The sequence below is a fragment of the Oncorhynchus clarkii genome, chromosome 13 (assembly GCF_045791955.1).
Source record: "Oncorhynchus clarkii lewisi isolate Uvic-CL-2024 chromosome 13, UVic_Ocla_1.0, whole genome shotgun sequence".
Taxonomy (NCBI): domain Eukaryota; kingdom Metazoa; phylum Chordata; class Actinopteri; order Salmoniformes; family Salmonidae; genus Oncorhynchus; species Oncorhynchus clarkii.
Genome location: NC_092159.1, coordinates 53,205,642 through 53,232,560, shown reverse-complemented (window position 1 = coordinate 53,232,560; position 26,919 = coordinate 53,205,642). Strand labels below are relative to the sequence as shown.

At 44.0% G+C, this 26,919-nt stretch overlaps 3 protein-coding genes across 3 annotated transcripts; 1 reads left to right on the top strand and 2 right to left on the bottom strand.

The window, feature by feature from the left end:
- The first annotated feature begins 2,729 nt into the window (after positions 1–2,729).
- LOC139365074 (zinc-binding protein A33-like) lies at positions 2,730–10,446 on the top strand. The gene is made up of 7 exons (XM_071102438.1): positions 2,730–3,094; positions 4,403–5,264; positions 6,205–6,300; positions 6,457–6,687; positions 6,831–6,853; positions 9,496–9,614; positions 9,767–10,446. The coding sequence occupies exons 2-7, from the start codon at positions 4,863–4,865 to the stop codon at positions 10,306–10,308; spliced, it is 1,413 nt and encodes a 470-aa protein (XP_070958539.1). The 5' UTR covers positions 2,730–3,094; positions 4,403–4,862; the 3' UTR covers positions 10,309–10,446.
- Positions 10,447–11,129: 683 nt separating this feature from the next.
- On the bottom strand, positions 11,130–21,295 carry LOC139365073 (long-chain fatty acid transport protein 1-like). The gene is made up of 13 exons (XM_071102437.1): positions 20,761–21,295; positions 20,206–20,373; positions 19,616–20,010; positions 18,377–18,544; positions 15,666–15,735; positions 15,418–15,509; positions 15,146–15,255; positions 14,785–14,994; positions 14,458–14,584; positions 14,167–14,304; positions 13,839–14,003; positions 12,933–13,079; positions 11,130–12,785 (listed from the first exon to the last, which is right to left on the bottom strand). The coding sequence occupies exons 2-13, from the start codon at positions 20,370–20,372 to the stop codon at positions 12,628–12,630; spliced, it is 1,947 nt and encodes a 648-aa protein (XP_070958538.1). The 5' UTR covers position 20,373; positions 20,761–21,295; the 3' UTR covers positions 11,130–12,627.
- A 1,073-nt stretch (positions 21,296–22,368) lies between these two features.
- Positions 22,369–23,793, bottom strand: LOC139424041 (prostaglandin E2 receptor EP1 subtype-like). The gene is made up of 2 exons (XM_071175727.1): positions 22,876–23,793; positions 22,369–22,632 (listed from the first exon to the last, which is right to left on the bottom strand). Exons 1-2 carry the CDS (start codon positions 23,791–23,793, stop codon positions 22,369–22,371), a joined length of 1,182 nt encoding a protein of 393 aa, XP_071031828.1.
- Between the last annotated feature and the right edge of the window lie 3,126 nt (positions 23,794–26,919).

The window sequence follows — 26,919 nt, the reverse complement described above, 5'->3', positions numbered from 1 at the left end:
AGAGATAGTGTGAGGAACATTGGATCAAACTGTCACTCTTCTGTGTCACTGACTTGCAGCCTATCTTTTCTGAGTGTCCTCTAACAGGGTGTATCCCATTAAAGAGGCACTGGAGCACTACAAGGTATGCTTAAAGGAGTAGTTTGTTATGGTCTGTTTCACAGACATCTGTATAACCTTAAAGGATAAGTTCAGTATTTTACAACTTAATGTTAGATGGTTCCTTAACCTTCATTTGATGTTACTTTAAGGTGATTTGGTAAAAAAAAAAAAAAAAAAAAAATTATGCTGTTGCCTCAATCATTCTATTGAATTTTAGCTAGCGGTGGCTAATCTTAGCTGAAGTTTGTAGTGACTGTTTAATGAAATCCGAACCATGGACTATAGTTTCTCCTGGCTAATAGATTACTTTCAGGGTTAGGAACCATCTAACATTAAGTTGTAAAATAGCCTAAAGATAAGGCTACTTATGTCTCATGCATGATTTATTCAACATTTTGAGTACCTTAAAAATGTGGGCAGTAACACCCCGTTTTTAGCTTCAGCCCCCATTCCTCCTTGGGTCAGTGTGATTGTCTCTGTCATTGGATGGCTGTGTGTGTGTGTATGTGTCAGTAGTACCTGGGAATCAGAAGCTTCCCGCTGGTGTACATTTGCATAGTAGCTGGAGTCCTTCATTGAAGAGTCTCTGTACTTACTTCATGCTGCTCTTCAGAGGGGTCATTCTGTCAGGGAAATTGATCTCAGTTTATTTTTTGTTGTACTTATTACCCCTTTTTCTCCCCAATTTTCGTGATATACAATTGGTAGTTAAGAGTCTTGTCCCATCGCTGGAACTCTCGTACGGACGGGAGAGGCGAAGGTCGAGAGACACGCATCGTCTGAAACACAACCCTACCAAGCCGCACTTCTTCTTGACACACTGCTTGCTTAACCTGGAAGCCAGCCGCACCAATGTGTCAGAGGAAACACCGTACAGCTGGCGACAAGGAGTCACCAAAGCATGATGGGACAAGGACATTCCGGCCGGCCAAACCCTTCCCTAACCCGGACGATGCTGGGTCAATTGTGCACCCCCTCATGGGTCTCCCGGTCGCGGCAGGCTACGACACAGCCTGGGATCAAACCCGGGTCTGTAGTGATGCCTCTAACACTGCGATGCAGTGCCTTAGACCGCTGTGCCACTCTGGAGGCCCTCAGTTGATTTCAAAATTTTGTCTGAGGTGAAGATATTCTTCTCAAAAGGTAGTTAATTATAATCACGAATTATAATAATTTTCCAGTTCAGGTTCTCTTTTGGCACAAATTACAGTCAAATCAACTAAAATTAACTCCATGACTTAATTTGATGTTACTTTAAGGTAACACCAAGTCAATACTTTGTATAGCCCTCTTTTGCAGCAATTACAGCTGCAAGTCTCTTGAGGTATGTCTCCATAATTTTTGCCAATTCTTCAAGGCAAAACTGTTCCAGCTCCTTCATGTTGGATGGGTTCTGATGGTCTACAGCAATCTTTAAGTCATACCACAGGTTCTCAATTGGATTGAGGTCTGGGCTTTGACTAGGCCATTCCAAGACATTTAAATGTTTCCCCATAAACCACTCTCTTGTTGCTTTATCAGTATATTTAGGGTCATTGTCCTGCTGGAAGGTGAACCTCCGTCCCAGTCTCAAATCTCTGGAAGACAGAAACAGGTTTCCCTCAAAAATGTCCCTGTATTTAGTGCCATCCATCATTCCTTCAATTCTGACCAGTTTCCCAGTCCCTGCCGATGTAAAACATCCCCACAGCATGATGCTGCCACCAGCAAACTTAAATAACACCCATCCCAAAACCCCAACAAGGAACAGGTGAAAACAATTAGATAAAAACAAAGGAAAAGGAAAAAGGGATCTGTGGCAGCTAATAGACCGGCGACGACGACCGCCGAGCACCGCCCGAGCAGGAAGGGGAGCCACCTTCGGTGGTATTCGTGACACTGTGGAGTTTTGTAGCTCCTTCAGGGTTATCTTTGGTCTCTTTGTTGCCTCTCTGATTATTGCCTCCTTGCCTAATCCGTGAATTTTGGTGGGCGGCCCTCTCTTGGCAGGTTTGTTGTGGTGCCATATTCTTTCCATTAAAAAATATATATTTAGTGGTGCTCAAAGGGATGTTCAAAGTTTCGGATATTTTTTTATAACCCAACCCTGATCTGTACTTCTTCACAACTTTGTCCCTGACCTGTTTGGAGAGCTCCTTGGTCTTCATGGTGCCGACTGCTTGGTGGTGCCCCTTGCTTAGTGGTGTTGCAGACTCTGGGGCCTTTCAGAACAGGTGTATATATACAAAGATCGTGTGACACTTAGATTGCACACAGGTGGACTTTATTTAACTAATTATGTACTTCTGAAGGATTTTTTTTGCTTCCAGATTTTATTTAGGGGCTTCATAACAAGTACTTTTTTTTCATTTCTCTTCACCAATTTGGACTATTTTGTGTACGTCCATTACATGAAATCCAAATAATATCAATTTAAATGACAGTTTGTAATGCAACAATATAGGAAAAAACGCCAAGGGGGATGAATACTTTTGCAAGGCACTGTAGATATTCATTGGGCTGCTATTCAATGTCACTATAAAGTTCACACTTGATTTACAAAGCTTGGAGTTAAATAAATGTCAGAGGGGCGAAGGCTCACAGGCCAGCGTAACCATATCTGAGCCACTGCGGCCTATTATAGATGCATACCGGAGTCCAGCTCTGTGGGAGAATGGAGGCCAACGCTTCCACTCTCCTGGAGGATGATGATCTCTCCTGTGCTGTATGTAGAAAGGTCTTCTCTGCTCCCGTGGTTCTCAGCTGTCATACCTGTGGCTGTAGCTTCTGCAATCTCTGTCTGGATGAGTTCTGGGAGCAGCAGGGTTCTGAAATATGTCCTCTGTGCATTATCGACTACCCTGGAGGTCCTCAGAGAACGTGTGAGGAACACAGGGACAAACTGAAGATCTTCTGTGTCACAGACCTGCAGCCTATCTGTGATTATCATTGGTCAGTTGACCATAAGGATCACAAAGTGTACCCAATAGCTGAGGCAGTGGTGTACTGCAAGGTAAGCTGCGACAGCAAATCTATTTAGTGTTTAAATCTATTCCCAGTGCAGGAGTTTATCCTTCTGGGCTAACTCCCACTACCCAAACTATTAGGTTACTATAATAATAGTTTCGGCAACCAGAAGGCACATTCAGCTAAATGCCACTAAACTTTAATGACTTCGTCCCCAATAAATAGTCCCTAAGTGTGCCCAAAAGTGTTGCTGTTCTGATGTTCCTCTTATAAAACCCATGATTCTGATTTGAATGAGAGCATCAGGCACCAGAAAGCTGGACAGAACAACAAAATGAATACATTAAAGGGACAGTTTGCTTTTTTTAAAAGTTGGGCTTATTTTCAACTTCCCTAGGGTGTTGTTGTTTCCACTAAACCGTTTTTAAATGAGCTTGCTGGTTATTTAGTAACATCCAGAAACAACAACACCCTAGGTTGAAAATGAGCTAAACTTTTTAAAAACAAACCATCCTTTGAAGACATTATAGGTCTTACAACCACATCATAATGCATTATACCTGTAGGCTTTGGGTAAAGTGTTACCAACAAATGCAGGTTAGACATGTACAGTGACTTAAATGGACTTATTTAGGACAACATTTAAAAAAAGAGTAAATGATGGCCCGTTTGTACAACAATTTAGTATTTTAAGACATCTTGGACCCTGGGCTGTTTTTAGGACAGGAATTTGTCAAATGTTAGACCCAGCACTTAGTCAAGGCTAAGTTGGACTGTGGAAAACTTTGCAGGGGTCAGTGGAGGGGTATTTTCTTACCCTCCTCCCTCCCACCTAATACATTCTCTCCTTCTATTAATACTCACCGTCTTCCCATCTTTTATTGGTTATTGTGTTTCTTCCCAGACATCCCAGATGGAGCGTATCATTCTTCTGGAATACGCTGGCCCCACCAGTCTTGGTTATTGTGTTTCTTCCCAGACATCCCAGATGGAGCGTATCATTCTTCTGGAATACGCTGGCCCCACCAGTCTTGGTTATTGTGTTTGTTCCCAGACATCCCAGATGGAGCGTATCATTCTTCTGGAATACGCTGGCCCCACCAGTCTTGGTTATTGTGTTTCTTCCCAGACATCCCAGATGGAGCGTATCATTCTTCTGGAATACGCTGGCCCCACCAGTCTTGGTTATTGTGTTTGTTCCCAGACATCCCAGATGGAGCGTATCATTCTTCTGGAATACGCTGGCCCCACCAGTCTTGGTTATTGTGTTTCTTCCCAGACATCCCAGATGGAGCGTATCATTCTTCTGGAATACGCTGGCCCCACCAGTCTTGGTTATTGTGTTTGTTCCCAGACATCCCAGATGGACCGTATCATTCTTCTGGAATACGCTGGCCCCACCAGTCTTGTGACTTTAAATGATCAAATGATTATTGCATCACCCTCATCAAAATGTTACTGGCTGTATTAGGCAGACCCCCTTGCATCATCACTCTGACATGCCAATCTCCACCTTTCCAACAACACTGATCTCAGAACACTGCGTCAATGAAATGGGACTATCACTCACTCTCTGGTCTTCCTTAAAATATATCAGGTGGATAGCTGTGATTTATCATGCAGTGGGAGGTGTTTATTTGCATATCCACTACTCAAGCAGATGGAAGCCCTATGGACATATTCATTTCCTTTAAGCATTAAAGTTTAACTGAGGTAGACCCCAGAGAACCCTGGCAACAGCGGTGGGAGGAGCATAGTAATCTTATCTGACCCTGCTGCTGCTCCAGCCCTGTTTTAAAAACCTGACAGGCAGAATGACGTCCAGGCACCGCGAAGACAATCTCTCTTGCCCCCTCTGTGGAATTATCTTCAACCAGCCCGTTGTGCTCTCCTGCAGACACAGGTTCTGTAAAACATGCCTTCAAGACAGCTGGAGTACCCAGGACAGTGAGGACGACTGCCACTTCTGCCCTCTATGCTGGAGACGTTCCTCCATGAATGAGATTGTGGTAAACACCATTCTGGAGAAGACCTGCGAGTCCTTCAGGAAGGAGATGAGCAGCAGGAATAACCCTATGGGGTGTAAGGAACACGGAGAGACGCTCTCACTCTTCTGTCTGGACGATCTGCAGCCCATCTGTGTTGCGTGCCAGACGTCGGCGGTACACAAGGGGCACAGGCTCTACCCCATTGGGGAAGGTGCACACGACTGTAAGGTAGGCAAACACATCCTTGGTTGTCTTCACTGTGCCGTCAGTGTCACTGTCACTGAATGTGTCACTCATCATCCATACCCTCGCTCTTAACTTTGCTTGTCAGAGGGAAACTAACTTTCATCTGTACGTTCAGTCTCATCTAACCTCCAGCTGCCATCCTTTACCGCCCGCATTGTCAAATAACGCCCAAAACCTTCACAAGTTGCTAAACCAGCAGCACTTCTTTCATCATGAAAAGGAATATATTACTTTTTTAGTTTTTTGTTTGACAGTTTTGTTTTGTAAAAACGTGTGTGTGTTATAGAACCCATCTTTGACACAGTGGGATGATTAACAGGGGGGTTTGGAAAAGTCGATCATTCTATTAATACATTCATATGTTGGGTTGGTCAATGCTTGGGCCCCTGGGAGGAATGAAACCAGATCCCAGGTCTCTCAAGTGTACCCCCCTACGTTCCCCTCCTCCCCTGGCCCACCAGCTGTCCTTGACCCTGTTCTAGGAACAAGAAACATTTTAATGTTAGAATTTAATACTCAAAGACAACATCAACAGAGCATGGATCATGAGCTTCAGTGTACCTCAATGCAGAAAACTCAATGTCCAAACGTTCTACATTGCTTTGGCATGTTGACTTTCTGAATATGTGTGTAGTCTTTTGTTTCATCATCGTCTCCACCCTCGCTGTCACTTAGTCACATGATCCAGACTCTGTTAATGTTGTCGTTGCATTAGCTAGGTACAGCTATCAATTGATCTGCATCTTCCAGTCAAGGAGGTATTGAGAACCTTTACACATGCAGCTGAATGCTGTGATGGGGCTTCGATGCAGCGGTACCTGACAGATGAAACCAACACATTGTGCTGTTGACAGCCTGGCTTATGGCCAGCCTGATCCTGTAGTGTGTGTTAAAGTGTAAATATCTTGCCATTACATTCCAGGAGGAACTCAAGACCGCATTGACCCCATTGAAGGAGAAGCTGCAGCTGTTCAAGAAGGCTATGGTCGTCTGTGATCAAACGGCAGAGCACATCAAGGTGGGGTATTGTATTTCTAGCACTTTAGAAAGATTTTGTTGGTGTCCTTTCTGGATCAATACATCTTCTAATGCTCATGGAACCCATCATCAGTAATGTAACCTGGGTTCATTGAGGGTTTCATGTCTTTCATATCTTAAACATGTCTAATTTCAGAACCAGGTTGAGCATACTGAAAGGCAGATAAAGGATGAGTTTGAAACCCTTCGCCAGTTCCTGAGAGATGAGGAGGCAGCCAGATTGAATGCTCTGAAGGCAGAGGAGGATCAGAAGAGTCTGCTTCTAAAGGAGAAGATTGAGGAGATGTCCAACGAACTGACGTCCCTCTCAAACACCATCAGAACCGTAGAGCAAGAGATGAGGTCTCAGGACATCCCATTCTTACAGGTATACACAGTATGAAGTTAAACCCTACTTACAGTACAAAGGGAATTCCCAAAGCAAAATAAATACTAAAATATAGAAACATAACATGCATGTGGAATATTGTAGCTGTCCATCTAAAAGTGATACATTTACTTGCTTTTCAGAACTACAAGGATATCATCAAGAGGTAAGTGGAGTCAGGAATAGCCATTCGTTTGACCCACGGGTTGATGTCATGAGCTAACAGAGGCAAAATACAAAAATAGACAGAGACCCATACTGCCTCACTATCATGTGCCCATAATATACTAATGAAAACAGTCATCTAGCTACTGAATGTGGCAGACACATCTAAGGCTAATGTGTGTTTCCAGATTCAATTATTATCTTAACTTATGCCTAGAATCAATCAGATCAATCTTTAACAAGCGGTGTCGAAGGTGTAACTGTGTTGGAGCTGTCAAAATGGTGAGCAGATGCTCTTGCTCATAGTCACAAAGCCACACCCCTCCCACTCACGTTGAAAGTTTAAAATTAGAAAGTTTAGGCAATATAGAAATAATGACACTCAAATAGAAAATCATAAAACTAAATAATAAGGATTTGTATCAGCCTAATTCAGGTGTAGATTACATCTCAAACTCCAGTATTTGAAATTGTAAACAAGACGACTCCGTGCAGCCAACAGCAATGTCCACTTTAGGTGTAATGCCAGGAGCCGCTTGTGTATTTGACAGCTCTAACACAGTTACACCTCTGACACCACCAAAACAACAGCTATGCGGATTTTGGCTTAAGCGTAACTGATTGAATAGAGCCTTTAAAGGTAGACTCAGCGATATGAAGCAGGTGCACAATGTAAACAAAGTAAAAGGCTATATTTCTGAGCTGTTTTGGTACCTACCACGCTCTAACAGCATGAAGCAAACCCATGCACACATTGATACTGTGTATGACTGTATGAAAGTCTTGCATCTCGCTCATCGCAATATCTGCGGTGCTGCTCGTGGCAATGTCATTTCACTGAGTCTACCTTTAATAAAAACAGATCATCATGTTAAAATGAACTTTACTTTGACACAAAATAGCAATAAATATGATACAATCCATCATACATTAATTTCATGGTAAAATATAGTGCCTTGCGAAAGTATTTGGCCCCCTTGAACTTTGAGACCTTTTACCACATTTCAGGCTTCAAACATAAAGATATAAAACTGTATTTTTTTGTGAAGAATCAACAACAAGTGGGACACAGTCATGAAGTGGAACGACATTTATTGGATATTTCAAACTTTTTTAACAAATCAAAAACTGAAAAATTGGGCGTGCAAAATTATTCAGCCCCCTTAAGTTAATACTTTGTAGCGCCACCTTTTGCTGCGATTACAGCTGTAAGTCGCTTGGGGTATGTCTCTATCAGTTTTGCACATCGAGAGACTGACATTTTTTCCCATTCCTCCTTGCAAAACAGCTCGAGCTCAGTGAGGTTGGATGGAGAGCATTTGTGAACAGCAGGTTTCAGTTCTTTCCACAGATTCACGATTGGATTCAGGTCTGGACTTTGACTTGGCCATTCTAACACCTGGATATGTTTATTTTTGAACCATTCCATTGTAGATTTTGCTTTATGTTTTGGATCATTGTCTTGTTGGAAGACAAATCTCCGTCCCAGTCTCAGGTCTTTTGCAGACTCCATCAGGTTTTCTTCCAGAATGGTCCTGTATTTGGCTCCATCCATCTTCCCATCAATTTTAACCATCTTCCCTGTCCCTGCTGAAGAAAAGCAGGCCCAAACCATGATGCTGCCACCACCATGTTTGACAGTGGGGATGGTGTGTTCAGGGTGATGAGCTGTGTTGCTTTTACGCCAAACATAACATTTTGCATTGTTGCCAAAAAGTTCAATTTTGGTTTCATCTGACCAGAGCACCTTCTTCCACATGTTTGGTGTGTCTCCCAGGTGGCTTGTGGCAAACTTTAAACAACACTTTTTATGGATATCTTTAAGAAATGGCTTTCTTCTTGCCACTCTTCCATAAAGGCCAGATTTGTGCAATATACGACTGATTGTTGTCCTATGGACAGAGTCTCCCACCTCAGCTGTAGATCTCTGCAGTTCATCCAGAGTGATCATGGGCCTCTTGGCTGCATCTCTGATCAGTCTTCTCCTTGTATGAGCTGAAAGTTTAGAGGGACGGCCAGGTCTTGGTAGATTTGCAGTGGTCTGATACTCCTTCCATTTCAATATTATCGCTTGCACAGTGCTCCTTGGGATGTTTAAAGCTTGGGAAATCTTTTTGTATCCAAATCCGGCTTTAAACTTCTTCACAACAGTATCTCGGACCTGCCTGGTGTGTTCCTTGTTCTTCATGATGCTTTCTGCGCTTTTGACGGACCTCTGAGACTATCACAGTGCAGGTGCATTTATACGGAGACTTGATTACACACAGGTGGATTGTATTTATCATCATTAGTCATTTAGGTCAACATTGGATCATTCAGAGATCCTCACTGAACTTCTGGAGAGAGTTTGCTGCACTGAAAGTAAAGGGGCTGAATAATTTTGCACGCCCAATTTTTCAGTTTTTGATGTGTTAAAAAAGTTTGAAATATCCAATAAATGTCGTTCCACTTCATGATTGTGTCCCACTTGTTGTTGATTCTTCACAAAAAAATACAGTTTTATATCTTTATGTTTGAAGCCTGAAATGTGGAAAAAGGTCGCAAAGTTCAAGGGGGCCGAATACTTTCGCAAGGCACTGTAAGATATATTTTCGCTGGTATAATAGACAGGATTTGACTCATCACTGAATGTCGTCATTCCAGAACCTGGCATATGCCGCTGGATCCAAAGATGATTCCTGGAACTCTGATTGATGTTGCAAAGCACCTGGGTTCTGTAAAGTTCAACATCTGGGACAAGATGAAGAGCATCATTCAATATAGTGAGTATTAATCAAATATGAGTCGGTAGAAAGACTGTACTGTTTCCTCACAGGAAATAAAGTTATTCTATATATTTAATTTCATCTCAGTTCTGCTCTTTCTATCATCTCTGTCTTCCATTTGAGGCTCATATCTTCCCCTCTCTCCCCAGCTCCTGTGACTCTGGACCCCAACACAGCTGCTAGCTGCTTCATCCTGTCTGAGGATCTGACTGTGGTCCAGTGCTGCTCGCAGGTCTTCAAGCTCCCAAACAACCCCGAGAGGTTTGACATCAGTGCTGAGTTACTGGGCTCCGAGGGGTTCTGCTCTGGCCGCCACAGCTGGGAGGTAGAGGTAAAGGCTAACACATACTGGGTGGTAGGCGTGGCCAGCGAGTCCATCAACAGGAAGGGCAAGCATGTGCTGACGCCAGCCGAGGGCTTCTGGACTATACGCTTCCGCAATGGCGAGCACAAGGCGTGCACGGCACCGTGGGCGCCCTTGACCATGATGAGGAAGGAGCCTCAGGTCATCAGGGTGGTGTTGGACATGGACAGGGGCAAGGTGACCTTCTTTGACCCCCGGGAGAGGACGCCCCTCTATACCTTTACAGACCTCATCTCACCCCGGGTGTTTCCTTACTTCTGCACTGCCTGTAAGGAACACCCACTGAGACTGCTGCCCGTCAGGCTGTCTGCTGCTGTGGTGCTCTAGAGGGCTCCATGGGGGCTCATTACTAACAAGCAGTGGAGGTTCAATTACTTACAGACAGATCCAGTTGAGTTTACTACCTAGTCCACGATGATGAAGGCTGATCACTTGGGACAGTCTGGAATAAAGCATGTAATGGTCTTATGTTTGTGAGTATTATGTGTCTACAGATGATATACACTGAGTATACCAAACATTAGGAACAACTTCCTAATATTGAGTTGCACCCCTTTTGTCCTCAGAACAGCCTCAATTCGTCAGGGCATGGACTCTACAAGGTGTTAAAAGCATTCCACAGGGATGCTGGCCCATGTTGACTTCAATGCTTCCCACAGTTGTGTCAAGTTGGCTGGATAGCCTTTGGGTGATGGATCATTCTTGATATACACAGGAAACTGTTGAGTGTGAAACACGCATCAGCGTTGCAGTTCTAAACACTCAAACCGGTGACACTGGCATCTACTACCATACTCTATTTATCTTACCCATTCACTCTCTGAATAGCACATATACACATTTGTCTCAAGGCATAAAAGTCTTTCTTAAACCCGTCTCCTCCCCTTCATCTACACTGATTGAAGTGGATTTAACAAGTGATAGAAATAAGGCATCAGTTTTCACCTGGTCAGTCTATGTCATGGAAAGATTGTGTTCCTATTGTTTTGGACAGTCTTGTTGACAGGACATGTTGACTTGAAAAGTAGCAAGTCTTGAAATAGGTAGACCTGAAACTAGTTAGCAGCTCTAAAACGGTACAAGTTTGTCCTAGAATGTCAGAGCCCTTATAACTCTGTTCTGAATCACAAAATAAAATAACACTGGTGTATTTTACAAACCTTTATTTTGAGTTACACCTAAACAAATGTATGAAAATTGAGACCTAGAATAATGTTCCCAATCAATTCTATCTACAATATTACTCTGAGAAATTGCTTTATTACATAATAATAGGGCAACCATGATCGCTGACTAATTGACAGATTGTGAAGATATTATTTAAATAATGTTCTTATGTATTGGAGTTCCCTAGTCAGGTTAAGCATAAAACCCCAATAGTTCCAGGACACACAGGGCTTCCACAGGGTTCCCACAAGGCACATAATATCAATGTGTGTGAACCTGAGTGGTCAGTCAGTGCATATCATCCAATTCTCTCAAACATGTTACGTAATCAGGTTTAGTTTTACATTTAAAAAATGTCATCTCGCAATCGAAACTCCTACAGTTAGTGTTCGGAATAAGAGGCATGTTCAGCTGTGGCATGTTCTATCATACTATTAACACACAGGTAGCAACACCTCATCCAACATGGACACTCAAGTATTGCTAAAAACCTGTTCAGTATTTTGTTCTTTACATGGTGGCACACTACTATTACAAGGTTGGGAGCAAATAGCCTGGAACACAATCTTCAAGAGACTGGTATCTCAACGACTGTGGTCTATTCAGTCCCAGCTCTCATGTCCTTTACACTCTCATTGTAACAAACAGACATCCTGGTTTCATGTGAAAACTTGCTCTACTCTATGTGCATTGTAGTGTTGAAGGCTTGAATGTTTTCATTTGGCTAAACTAAGAAACAACACAAATGAAGGGGGAATGAAAAGGGGGAAAAAGCCCTCATCCAACCTTGTCCTTGTACGTTATTGATAGTGTTAACACATGGTTTTGGAACAGTAAGGTTTTCCTATTGATTGATCAGTAGCCCTTCCGTCCCCTGATCTAGACTAGATCCAGGGAGAAACACTAATACATGGAGACTTCAGTAATAACACTACTTAAAGCCTGCAGGTGTAATGCTATATAACGTGTTCTAAGCACAGATGAGCCTTTATAATACTATGTTATTTTTCACAACATATGAAAATATCAAGTTGAGACAGGATCATTATGAGTTGATAAGACATTATAAGGGGTCATGCATGCTTATGACAAGTCTTACAATGCATTATAACGGCACGATAAGGCTTTCCACTCCAGCATATCACAGTCTCCTGTATCTGACACCTTGACAGTCACTTTCCTAAAGCCGGTGTGCACTACATGACTTTCAAAATCCTAACATGGCTGAGCCTCTCGCACTAAACGACCATCTTTCCTGTCGTATTTTGTTGTCTTGCCAACGTAGTGGTGCCACACTAAACCATGTGGCACAGACAGGGGTCACACACTACAAGATTCTTCACTTGGTCGTGAGGATTGTCCATACCACCGTGTCTCGTGAAAACAGTTATGTGATTAGATTTAACATAGCTACAACAAGCTGTGGCTCAAAGCAGCCTCATAAACGTGTTGTGTAAACCCAGCTTAAAATAGTCCATCTCATAGAGCCATTCTACCCTCCACTATAGCACTGTGTAGCTCCTCATTCACAGCCTCATAACGCCCTGCTCTGGAGTTCAAAAAGTAAATCTGGTCGGTTGATAAGCGCGGATCGTATCCCTCCCTCTGCAACCGGGTCTTCTGGATTTTAAAGGTACCTAGGAGGAAGGAAACAAAGACAATTGGTCATTAATATATTTGATTATTTCTTGGAATGAGCATTAGACGCTTTATGCAAGGCCTTGTAAAAAATACAATTGATGGATATTTCACATTAGAATTAGCCTTGTGTCTAGTCCACTCACCTGTGGTGTCTACTTGTGGGGAGATGCGTAGGAACACGGGACGGGCGTAAGGGGGCAGGGCCTGTTGGACCTCTCGCAGGAACGCATCACAGTCAAATGTCCCTGTTGGGTCTGCAATGGCAGCCATCCCTGCCTTCCCTTCCACATCTACGGGGAGACAAACAACACGCCACCTTTTCACAACACCATGCTGCAAAGTCTTCCTAATCACTCAACCTCCCTGTTGGGTCTGCGATGGCAGCCATCCCTGCCTTCCCTTCCACATCTACGGGGAGACAAACAACACGCCAGGCTTTTCACAACACCATGCTGCAAAGGGCCAAAGTCTTCCTAATCACTCAACCTCCCTGTTGATTTTAACATTTATTTAACAGGGACAATGCTGTCAAATCAACATTTAAAAAGGCCCAATTCAGCTGTTTTTACATCAATATCAAATCATTTCTGGGTAACAATTAAGTACAATAGTGATATTTTTCCATTAAAATGTAAAAAAATAAACAAATAGCTTTTTTTTTTTTAGCAAAAAAACTATTTCTCAAGCAAGAATTTGGCCTGGGAGTGGTTTGAGAGTAGAGGAGACAACTGAAAACTAGCTGTTACTGGCAGAGAGGTTTGGAACTCTTATTGGTCGATTAACTAGAATTACCACCTGGTGATGTCACCAGGCAAGCCGAAACTCCACCCATGCAAAACCAGCCGATTAGAAGTTCCTGTGTCGATTATATTTTCAACCAGCAACTATCAGGAAATAGCACTGGTTTCATCAGCTGTACAATGATACAAAACACATGAAAAACAGAATTTTGACTGCACTGGGCCTTTAAGTGGAGATTAACTCCTGGTTTCACCTCCTGTCACTATCATACATGTAACATGGTGCACATAATGTGAACTTCATCTCACCTGGTACAGCTACCCCATACACAGCCACATCGGCCTGGCCCAGCAGACCACTCAGTGTTCCCTCCACCTCGGTGGTGGAGACGTTCTCTCCTCTCCAGCGGAACGTGTCACCACTGCGGTCCCGGAAGTACATGTAGCCCAGCTCATCCATCACCAACACATCCCCTGGGAGGAGGTAGAGAGAGGTGAGTTGATGACACATTACATTGTGGTAAAGATATTGAAAAGATAAGGACTGATATAATAGCACTAATTCCAAGTATGATAATCGAAGTAAACATTAAATCCATAATTATTGTTAAATCACACTAAGAGCCTGTGGGTTTACCTGACAGATATGCCGAGTCATTTTTCTTGAAGACATTGTTGGCGATCTTCTTCCTGGTGGCATCCTGGTTGGCGTAGCCATCAAACCTCCGTAGCGGGTCCTGTTGGTTGATCCTTCCCACCAGCAGCCCTGGCTCCCCTGAAGAGAGGAGTCGTACATGGAGAGGTCAATCTATCCAAGTCTAGTTATGAATCCCTTTTTACATACATTTTTCACAACATGCTTTACAGTTACCCAGGTTAACATTTGTAAAATTCCTATATTTATCAATATTGGTGCACATTTACTTACCAGGACGGCAGGGCACACACAGGCCGTGCCTGTCCCTCACCAGCTCCGTGGTCTCCTCATCCACTTTCATGAGGCGGATTGGGTACACATTGGGCAGGATGCGGCTGTTGAACCCACAAGCTCCCACCTTGTCAGTGGAGAAGACATAAAAAAGTATTTGATACGACAGGAAGATCCTTTTATGTAAATAAGAAATAATAACGGCCCAAGAATAGATCCTTGAGGTACACCACATTGTGGCTCTATAAAAGTTGCATTCTTTAGCAAAAATATATTGCTCTCTATTATTTACATACTTTTTGAGGCAGTTGACAACATGACCCCTACCTTGCCGTCCATGTTGGCGATGCTACAGTTGCATTCGGTGGCTCCGTAGAACTCCCCTACCTGAGCCACACCAAAGCGCTCGGTGAAGGCCTCCCAGACACTAGGACGCAGCCCATTCCCCACCGCCAGGCGAACCCGGTGACCCTTCTCAGAAGGCCGCACCGGCTGAGACAGCAGGTAGCGACAGATCTCCCCTATGTACTGCACCACCTAGTGGACGGATGGGGAACAGCGTAGACATCAGATTTAAATTCAATGCGGGTTTCAATCAAAAATCTTATAGCTGCACATCGACCACTCAAGAGTCAGGATGTTCTTCCTATGCTCATAGAAAAGGATACATAAGCTTTTTTCTACTTACAGTGCAGTTGTGCTTGATGCAATCTTCCCAGAAGCGACTGGCTGAGAATTTCTTCTTCACCACCACAGTGAGTCCATTGATGAGACACTGGCCTACACCCATGATATTACCTGTAAAGGAGAGGAACATTGGACAGCCAGTGAGGGTGACAGGTTGAGGAGGAGAATCAGGACCACACTGTCAGACCAAACCAAATGACTCCTGAAAGACAGTGGAAGGTGATGGGACAGAAGCAAAAGATGGAGAGATGGATGAAGAGAAGACACACACACCTGCAGAGTGGTAGAGGGGAAGGCAGTCGTAGATGATGTCATCCTGGCGCATGCGGAAAGCATGGTAGCCAAAAGCAGCAATACGGTAATACCTGAAGATAGAACAACACAAAAAGGATTCAATAATCAAATACATGAATGCAGTGGGTGCTAAGCTATGCTATAGCATTGGGAATTACGATACGCAGAAATACACCAGACAAGTGTCTCGCTGCTGGATATTAGAATGCTGAGACTGAGAGACTCACCGACTGTGCACCACTATGGCAGCTTTAGGGAGTCCTGTGGTGCCTGAGGTGTATATATAGAACAGATGATCTGTTGGGGTTGGTGGTTGTGGGGGAGGATGGAGAGAGGAAAGGGTGAAGAGAAGGACAGGGGGGGGGGGGATGGGAGGGTGGAGGAAGGATAAAAGGGAGGGAAGAGTGAAGCAGGGGAGGATGGAGAGAGGAAGGGAAGGTTAAATAACATGACATTCTATTTACAACAGTGAGACAGACACTCACAACCACAGAGAGACAAGTGGTAACTGGTACCCACGCAAACCAAGATGCAGACACCCACTCACACTGTCCTAAATGAGAACACAGAGACCCCATTTAGCAAAACCCCGGCAACTCCATAATACTCTCCGGGGTGGCCACTGACGGGGCTGCCCACTGATACACCTGAGACTGACTAAGTAATACCCTAGAGAAAGTTCCCCAAACTTCTCCTCGAGTACTCCCAGCCTGGTCCACTTATTCAATCTATTCCCGTTCTAGCACACCTGATAAAAATAAATAAATATATACAGTTGAAGTGGGAAGTTTACATACACTTAGGTTGGAGTCATTAAAACTCATTTTTCAACCACTCCACAAATTTCTTGTTAACAAACTATAGTTTTGGCGAGTCGGTTAGGACATCTACTGTGTGTATGACAAGTAATTTTTCCAACAATTGTTTACAGAGATTATTTCACTGTATCACAATTCCAGTGGATCAGAAGTTTACATACACTAAAGTTGACTGTCTTTAAACAGCTTGGAAAGTCCCAGGACATTATGTCATGGCTTTAGAAGCTTCTGATGGGCTAATTGACATCATTTGAGTCAATTGGAGGTGTACCTGTGGATGTATTTCAAGGCCTACCTTCAAACTCAGTGCCTCTTTGCTTGACATCATGGGAATATCTAAATCAAAATAAAAAGACCTCCACAAGTCTGGTTCATCCTTGGGAGCCATTTCCAAACACCTGAAGGTACCACGTTCATCTGTACAAACAATAGTACGCAAGTATAAACACCATGGGACCACACAGCCGTCATACCGCTCAGGAAAAAGATGTGTTCTGTCTCCTAGAGATTAACGTAATTTGGTGAGAAAAGTGCAAATCAACCCCAGAACAACAGCAAATGACCTTGTGAAGATGCTGGAGGAAACAGGAACAAAAGTATCTATATCCACAGTAAAACTAGTCCTATATCAACATAACCTAAAAGGCCACTCAGCAAGGAAGAAGCCACTGCTCAAAAACCGCCATAAAAAAAGCCTCTGGTCTGTCCTCTGGTCTGATGAAACAAAAAGATAATTTTTTGGCCATAATGACCATCGTTATGTTTGGAGGAAAAAGTTGGATGCTTGCAAGCCGAAGAACACCATCCCAACCGTGAAACACGGGGGTAGCAGCATTATGTTGTGGGGGTGCTTTGCTGCAGGAGGGACTGGTGCACTTCACAAAATAGATGGCATCATGCGGTAGGAAAATTATGTGGATATATTGCAGCAACATCTCAAGACATCAGTCAGGAAGTTATAGCTTGGTTGCAAATGGGTCTTCCAAATTACAATGACCCCAAGAATACTTCCAAAGTTGTGGCAAAATTGCTTAAGGACAACAAAGTCAAGGTATTGGAGTGGCCATCACGAAGCCCTGACCCCAATCCCATAGAAACATTGTGAGCAGAACTGAAAAAGCCTGTGCGAGCAAGGAGGCCTTACAAACCTGACTCAGTTACACCAGCTCTTTCAGGAGGAATGGGACAAAATTCACCCAACTTAATATGGTAGGCTTGTGGAACACTACCCGAAACGTTTGACCCAAGTTAAACAATTGTGCGCTGCCCTATGGAACTCCCGATCACTGCCCCGGGAACGAACCAGGGTCTGCAGTAACGCCTGTGCCTTAGACCGCTGCGCCACTCAGGAGGCTGATACATCTAATGAAGGGCTTGATGATTAGTTGACAGGTTAAATCAGGTACGCTAGTACTGGAATAAATAAAATACATGGAATTGGCTGAGGGTATGTAAGGAGAAGTTAATTTGCCCTGGAGATAAGTTCATACTAACAACACATTATTTACTTAAAGCTCAGCTGACACCTGGAGCGGTCAATCAAAGCCACATCTGCCCTAGATTGAATCTGTGACAAGCATACCAAAAAATAACCAGGACTGAGTAGAATACAAAATCACCAGGAAATTGGGATAGATCAATCATCTTAGGGAAAGAGCTTCCAATTTAGTCTTGGTAATTACAGCTCTTTGTCTGAGTGAGACAGTGAGTGACAAGGAAAAGTGACTGAACTGTTTTATTTCACTTGAAAAAGTGAGGATGAGAGTGGAATATTCATGTGGAAAACACTCCATGCATACAGATCCATTTTTTTTCTTGTGGGCTCATTTTACCCATCAGCTCTGACCTACCAAGCTGTCAATGTGAGATGGGTATTAGCAGATAGTTGTGGGCTCTATCTAAACTGTTTTACATATTGCGAGATACATTTTATCTTGTTGGAGACTGGCCAGAGATTGTGAGGTATATGTTACCTTGGCAGCAAGAGCATAGTAGTGTGTATTATTATGGTGTTATACACAATATTGCTTTCTGAAATGCTTCAAAATAAGTGTCCAGCCACAGGTGAGTTATAGGAGACTGGATGAACAATAAGATGTGAGGGGAAGGAGGACACTCACCATTGAAGCTCTTGGGTGGGATGCAGGGAGGAGGGGGCAGTGTAGGGGCAGAGGCCAGGATATAGTCCAGATTCTGGGCAGCCAGGGAGGCAAGACAGTCTACACTGAGCTCTCCTGTACAAAACCGCACCATCGACGGGCTCAGGGATGAGCTCACCTCCAACATGGCTGAGGAGACAAAGAAAGAGAGGAGGGAGAGAGAGAGATAGATTGAGGAGTGCGAGAAATAGAGGAAAGAGAGGCAGAGATATGAGGCAGAGAGAAAGGGAGAGAAAGAAAGAAGGGAGAGATAGAATAGGAACAGAAGAGGGATAGGGAGAGTAGAGGGATAGGGAGAGTAGAGGGATAGGGAGAGTAGAGGGATAGGGAGAGTAGAGGGATAGGGAGAGTAGAGGGATAGGGAGAGTAGAGGGATAGGGAGAGGAGAGGGATAGGGAGAGGAGAGGGATAGGGAGAGTAGAGGGATAGGGAGAGTAGAGGGATAGGGAGAGGAGAGGGATAGGGAGAGGAGAGGGATAGGGAGAGGGATAGAAGAGGGAGAGATATAGAAGAGGGAGAGAGAAGAGTTGAGGGATAGAGGACGGATTGAAGACGGAGAGGGATAGAAGACGGAGAGAAGAGTGAGCCACAGGATATTTCAGAAGTGGACTTTAACTGGGAGAGTGAATACAGAATTGAAAGGTAGTTATCGATTACAAGAATGATAGTGTACTGATGCATTATGTATAGAATGTGAACAATAAAAGTGCAACAAAACAAATGAGCAGACAGAACATCACTGTTGACCCAGACAAACAGAAAGCCAGACAGAATACTGACATAAGCAGACGGAACACTGCTGCCAGAAAGACTGTCGACCCACCCAGACAGAATCAACAGACGGAATTCTGAGATGGAATATTGCAACAGACCACCAGAAAAAAAATGTTGGAACGCTTTATAATGACAGTTAGATGTCTGAAATAAGCAGACGTAAGACTGTTGCCAGACAGTTGACCCACCCAGATGTACAGAGACAGAATTCTGAGATGGAATATTGCAACAGGCCATCAGAACATTGGAAATTATCTTTGGAATGCTTGCAAGAAACATGCATTGACTGATTTAGGACCAGTTTTGCCTTTTAAATCATAATGAATAAGAGGAATGACCCGATCCTTGATCAGTACTCGTACTCTGAGACGCTTTGTGAATACAGACCCCAAACCCCACATTTCCCCATCTCTGAATCCCACCTACCATCAGCCAGCTCGGCTCCGAACACGATCCCTCTGGACACAGACACTCCAACACAGTGCAGGAGAGCATCCCTCCGCAGGTTGAAGTTGATGAGTGCTGCCTCCACCCCCACCTTGGCCAGGCCCAGCCAGAGGGCCACCTGCAAGGGCCGGCTCTCCATGAAGAGGGCTACCACATCCCCCGGGGCCCAGCCCTGGGCCAGAGCCCATTGGGCCACAGCATTAGACAGCAGGTCCAGCTGGGTGAAGGTCCACGTCTCTCCTGTGGCATCGTAGATGAGGGCGGGTTTATTTGGGTGCTGCTTCACCGTCTGGGCAAAGATGGAGGGGATATTGCTGTTGCGCCGTAGGTGGTGCCACAAGGCTATCTTGACTCGTAACAACACGTAAAGGCCACTGGAAGGAGTACAGAAAGGGAGATTAGGGAGAGAATGTCACTATTTTACCTATAGTGATGATGACTAACTAGTAAAGGTACATTTCCTGAAGAAAATGTGTGTGCCTGCTTCAGCAGTCTAAATGTGTTTTTTTAATGGTAGTAGAATTTGATGTAAGCACACCTCATATTCTTAACAAATTAAAGGCACCCACTTTAGGTCTCTTTTGGCAGTACGGACTACGATGTAGAGGTACTTCCAACCACCTGTGCCCAGAAAGACCCCGAAGCCTGCTGCTAAGCTCCAGGACCAGGGGACCCCGAAGAGACGCAGCAGACCCAGCGATCCCAGAGAAAAAGAGGCACTCGCTGCATTGCGCATCCTAGCAGTGGAGAGGAGTTTCAAAGGGTTATGAGGGTGGGGGATAAGTGAGCGAGACAGGCCTACAGCATGGTGTTAAAATGTAATGGCAGAGGGGTAAGGATAGAGGGTGTACTACACGTGGCAGTGGAGGACAGAGAGGTAAGAGTGCTTTTGGACCAGTCTCTCTTATAAAAATGACTAACTTGACTAATTTGAACAGTGAAAATGTAAATATGTGTAATGAATTAAAATTATATGCGAGGTAGTCACGACCTTATAGTATGGCTTATAGGATTACATACTGTATAGTTGGTGTTTGAACCGTGATTTATTTGTTGTTTTAGGCTGGCTAGTTAAAGTGCACTGTGCAAAAATGTTATCATATAATGCAGGCCTGGTCTCTTACCTATGATCATACACGACCCGACGACGAACTATTTGAGAGCAATGTCCCTAACCTTTCACCTAGTAACCGAGTATTCTACAAAACGTTCAATAGCGCTCTAACCACTACCAGGCTTGTATACAAATTAGAATCGCCACCACACGCTGTTGCGTTCGTTGCGAGGATAACATTCATCATTTGAAATATTGCTACATTAATACGTATCTAAATGTTACAACAGTTTAACTGTCACCGCACCAAATTGCTATCAGAACAACGCCTCTCCTGTAACAATGCATCAATTTATGAACATCAAATACATAGCCTACGCACTTAAAGAATTCCGAAACAGATTCACTAAATGATGGAATGACTAGACAGTTAATGGATACTTATCTATTTGTAGTAGCCGAAATATAAGAATCACAGTATTATGTACTCCATATTGAATGTTATTGCATTGCGACGACCACCAACCGCACCGCCCAAATAGTATCGTCCTTTCTCTGTGAACTCAGCCATTAGCTCCTCATCGAATTACCGACTCAATCCCATTGGCCGATGTTATGATGACGAAGGAGAATCCGCCTCTTGACCCGCCTGTTTCAGGTTCACTTCATCCAGTTGACCAATGATTGCACGTGTTGCTACATATTGAGAATATAAAATCACATTCAACAAATACTGTGTACTGTATACAGATATCCTACTGATACGATATATGTGTGTGATGCAAAAAGCCCTGATCTATTCTCTACTTTTGTCATACAGAGGCTCTCGGGTAGGCTATACTTTCCTTTTGAGTCAAATAGCTTTGACCTCTAGCGTAGCCTAATTCGTTCAACAAATGTTGAAATGAAACTTTGTGAAGGAGCAGCTGTTTATTTTGAATCACAAGGAAGCAATTCCATGCGGCCATTTAAAGTAAACATAAACATTACAGTCTTGTGGGTTATAACAAAGATTATCTATTATATTGACAAGATAGTCAAGAGGCCGCTCTAACAATGGAAATACATGTCCTCAAAGATGTAAAGCAGGTGCGGGAGGCGAGATCAGGTGGGACCATTCTAGAAAATGAGAGTGCATAAAAAGCGTGCGAACAACAGGTACAACTCGGATATAAATAACTTTTTTTCAAAGTTGCCGAAAAACCACCTGTAACAACCTAACCATTACAAAACGTATATTCGATCAAATATGCCTCACGTAGCAAATTAGCAATTACATTTTTTGGTTGACCAAATTTGACACTCATTGACCATTCAAAAATTCCTCACTTCGTGGTCATATTTTCATGGAAAGATTTTGGGCGGAGTAAACCCTGTCGCTTCGCCTCTTCGTCACTATTTAGAAGCATTTCAACACAAATACAGTAATACAAATTAGAGACTGATACGCTTGCAGGTGTTTACACGTCACCAAACTAAGTGAAATATCTAATGTGTTTATGAATTGACTATCCCATGACTGCCAACTGCTCTTCTGCTATGAGAATATGTCCACATTCTTGTACTGTAGGGATGTGCAGTATCTCAAACCTGTTTCACTTGGTGTTTTTGAGTTCTCTCTCAGTTCATCACAGAGAGTGTATCCACAAATGGGAATATCTTTACACACATTCATGGGTCAGTGTAGTCCAATCCCCTGTCTGCGTGAGGCTGTAGTGCAGGAGCTGCTCTGTGTCAGGGTGGACCTGGAGTCTGGCTGGAGGACCTGGAAGACCCTGCGCAGCACAGCCCGTCTGAGCAGGATGTAGACCCAGGGGTCCAGGATCTGGTTCCAGGTGGCCATGCGGAGGCCCAACAGAACCAGCTTCTCTGACTGACGTACTGTGTGGCTGGAGCTTCGCCCGCCGCGGCAGAACTGACCCACCAGCAGAGAGATGGAGATCTGGTGATGGTGGACAAAAAAGCCACTATGTTAGGGACATAAAAGCCACTGTGGCACACTGTATATATGAGACAGGCCTGAATAAATGAGGTGAATATGTTGTATCCTACTATTAATTTTAGAAACACTTATGTGTCTGTTTTTAAACAAGCAAAAGCCTTGTCTACAATAAGCAGGCTACCAATGTTAAACCATCTACAGTATAAACAAGGTCAAATGTCAGTGGAGGCTCTAGCTACTCACTAGAAAGGGGCTCCAGCACACACAGGACACCATCGTGATCGCTGTCAACTGGGCCATCATCTCTACATCCAGCAAGCGTAGGGGAGAGGAGGAGGTTCTTCCATATCGTCCTGGTGCTACTGTAGTGTTTGTCCTGATGCCCTGGGAGTTGAGCCTGGCCTGCAGCAGAGCCAGCCCGCTCAGGGTGTTACAAATCAGGGAGAGGCTGAGCGCCGTGAGCCCCAGGCCGGAGAAGGTGAGGGCCAGGGTGGCGTCAGCCGTGGAGAGCGGCCCGTGGACTGTCAGAAAGCACCAGGTACCAGGGAATTGGGTTGTGTAACTACCCACGTCCACCAGGGGGAGCCCGGCAAGCAGCAGGGCTAGGGAGGACAGCAGGAGGACAGCCAGACGCATGTGGGCCACCGTGATCAGGGCAGAGTGGAGGAGGGGCTGGGTAATGCCCATACAACGCTCCACGGCCATGGCACTGCCCAGTAATAGAGGGCACAGGCCGAAGAACACCAAGCTGGCCCCGAACAGTTGGCAAAACATCCCGGCAGGCTCGATGGTGTCACGCATTCCTGCAGCCACCCTGTGCCTCCGACTCTGACCCAGGTGCAGATGGAGGGCAAAGGCACCAGGGATCAAATTACCAGCAAGGTCGGTTAGCAGTAGAGCCCCCACTAACAACAGTAACGGAGCTTTGGCCCGATGTCTGAAGCGTACATAGGACTTGGCCAGGATGCCCAGGGCGCTTAGGTTGGAGAGGCCACCCAGGGTCATAGTGAAACAGGACAATCCAAAGGAGGGAGGGTTTATGAGGGGTGGCAGTGTGGTGGCATTCAGGGTCTGGATGGATGGACAGGGGCAGGAGGAGAAGTTGAGCTCTGGGAGGTGATGGAGGACAGAGGGAGAGGAGGGGGCAGAGACTGTAGCCATGATGTCATAGAGGAGCAAGGAGTATTCAGCTTCAATGCCATCTGCAAAGAATGAGCGATATTAAGTTGAAGACTGGTTCAAATGTTTGTAAGCAAACCGCACTTGCGTATTAGATCTATGTAATCCAGCCTGGTCTCATAGACTAGATGTAATATAGTACATGTAAATCCAGGGCACACAAATTGCTATCATATGTTACGTTTGGTATGGGTACATACGACAGATGATTGCTTAAGTTGGGATGGATGGGTGCGTGTATAACGCAAATGTCTAGCAACCCAAAGGTTGCGAGTTTGAATCTCATCACGGACAACTTGAGCATTTTAGCTAATTAGTAACTTTTCAACTACTTACTACGTTTTTAGCTACTTTGCAACTACTTAGCATGTTAGCTAACCATAGCCCTTTTAGCTAACCCTAACCTTAACCCTTTAACGTAACTCCTAAACTTAACCCTACCCCTAACTTAGCTAACTTTAGCCACCTAGCTAGAATTCATAACATATCATACTTTTAGCAAATTCATAACATATTGTATGTTTTGCACATTTGTAACATTGTCCCTTTTGCAAATTTATGACATAATAAGAATTGTAATTCGTAACATATCATACGAAATGGGTGATGGACATCAACAAATTAATGCATACCATACGAAACTAAACATACTAAATGGAGTGTCATGGATTTACGTGCAGAATTATACTAAATGCGCTGAGACCAGATTGTGTAATCAGTTGTAATAGGACAGGGATGAGTACTGGCGTGACTTGAGACAATTTGAGAATCTGAGAGTCATACTTACATAAGGCCATTGATCAGTTAAAAATAAATTGTTAAATTGTCAAAATGAAATGTCTCTCCAAAGGGAAATTAATTTTCTGTGTAACGGATGTGAAACGCTAGCTTAGTTAGCGGTGGTGCGCGCTAAATAGTGTTTCAATCGGTGACATCACTTGCTCTGAGACCTTGAAGTAGTAGTTCCCCTTGCTCTGCAAGGGCCGTGGCTTTTGTGGAGCTTCGTGGGTGACTGTTGTTGATGTGTGCAGAGGGTCCCTGGTTCGCGCCAGGGTTTGGGCGAGGGGACGGTCTCAAGTTATACTGTTACATCTGCATGACTACAACTTAGTACTAATTTAATTTAACAGAACTCCTAGATATCTCAAGTGCACCTGTGTGATTACGAGCATTCCCTTTGAGGAGGCTCATTGAGTGATTATGTGTGACAGGTGGTCTGTAGTTCTCTTGAGGATTTTAACTTTGCATTAGAACAGACCCTGATTGCACTGAAAAGTCTGTAATGAGACACTAATGGGAACTTGCCTGGTGCTTTCTTTGCCTCTGTGCCCTTTCAGGAACCATATCCAAACACTTACAGTGCCTTCGGAGAGTACTCAGACCCCTTGACTTTTTCCACAATTTGTTACGTTACAGCCTTATTCTAAAATTGATTACATTTCCCCCCCTCATCAATCTACACACAATACCCCAAAATGACAAAGCAAGAACAGGTTTAGATTTTTTTGCTAATTTATTATAAATAAAAAAACGGAAATCTCATATTTACATAAGAATTCAGACCCTTTACTCAGTACTTTGTTGAAGCACCTTTGACAGCGATTACAGCCTCAAGTCTTTTTGGGTATGACGCTACAAGCTTGGCACACCTGTATTTGGGGAGTTTCTCTCATTATTTTCTGCAGATGCTCTCAAGCTCTGTCAGGTTGGATGGGGAACATCTCTACACAGTTATTTTCAGGTCTCTCCAGAGATGTTTGACCAGGTTCAAGTCCGGTCTCTGGCTAGAGACTTGTCCCGAAGCCCTTCTCTCCCGATTGCTCAGTTTGTCCAGGTGGCCAGCTCTAGGAAGAGTCTTGGTGGTTCCAAACTTTTTCCATTTAAGAATGATGGAGGCCACTGTCTTCTTGGGGACCTTCAATGCGGCAGGTGTTTTTTGGTACGCTTTCCCAGATCTGTGCCGCGACACAATCCTGTCTCGGCGCTCTACGGACAATTCCTTCGACCTAGTGGCTTGGTTTTTGCTCTGACATGCACTGTCAACTGTGGGACCTTATATAGACAGGTCTGTGCCTTTCCAAATCATGTCCAATCAATTGAATTTACCACAGGTGGACTTCAATCAAGTTGTAGAAACGTCTCATAGATGATCAATGGAAACAGGATGCACCTGAGCTCAATTTTGAGTCTCATAGCAGAGGGTCTGAATACTTCTGTAAATGATATTTAGATTATTATTTTTTCTTTTGCAAAAAAAATCTAAAAACCTGTTTTCACTTTGTCATTATGGGGTATTGTGTGTAGATTGATGAGGAAAAAATATAATTTTAGGATAAGGCTGTAACTTAACAAAATGTGGGAAAGTTGAGGGGTCTGAGAGGGGTCTGAATACACCTCTCTGGGAAGAGGAAGGGCAGGGGTGTATGCTTCATGATTAATGACTCATGGTGTATTCATAACAACATACAGGAACTCAAGTCCTTCTGCTCACCCGACCTATAATTCCTTACAATCAAATGCCTGCCATTTTATCTACCAAAATAATTCTCGTCAGTTATAGTCAGACACCAAGACGGCCATCAAGGAACTCCACTGGACTGCAAACTGGAAACCATATATCCTGAGGCTGCATTTATTGTAGCTGGGGATATTAACAAAGCAAATTTGAGAACAAGTCTACCTAAATTCTACCAGCATATTAATTGCGCTACGCGCATGGGCAAAATCCTCGATCACTGCTACTCTAACTTCCGCAATGCATTCAAAGCCCTCCCCCACCCTCCCTTCGGCAAATCTGACCACGATGCCATCTTGCTCCTACCGTCTTATAGGCAGAAACTCAAACAGGATGAACCAGTGACGAGAACCATTCAACGCTGGTCCGACCAATCGGTAGCCACGCTTCAAGATTATTTTGATCACGCGGACTGGAATACGTTCCGGTCAGCCTCAGAGAGCAACATCGACCTATACGCTGACTCGGTGAGTGCATTTATAAAGAAGTGCATTGGAGATGTTGTACCCACTGTGACTATTAAAACCTACCCTAACCAGAAATGGTGGATGGATGGCGGCATTGGCGCAAAACTGAACCATGGAAAGAGGTCT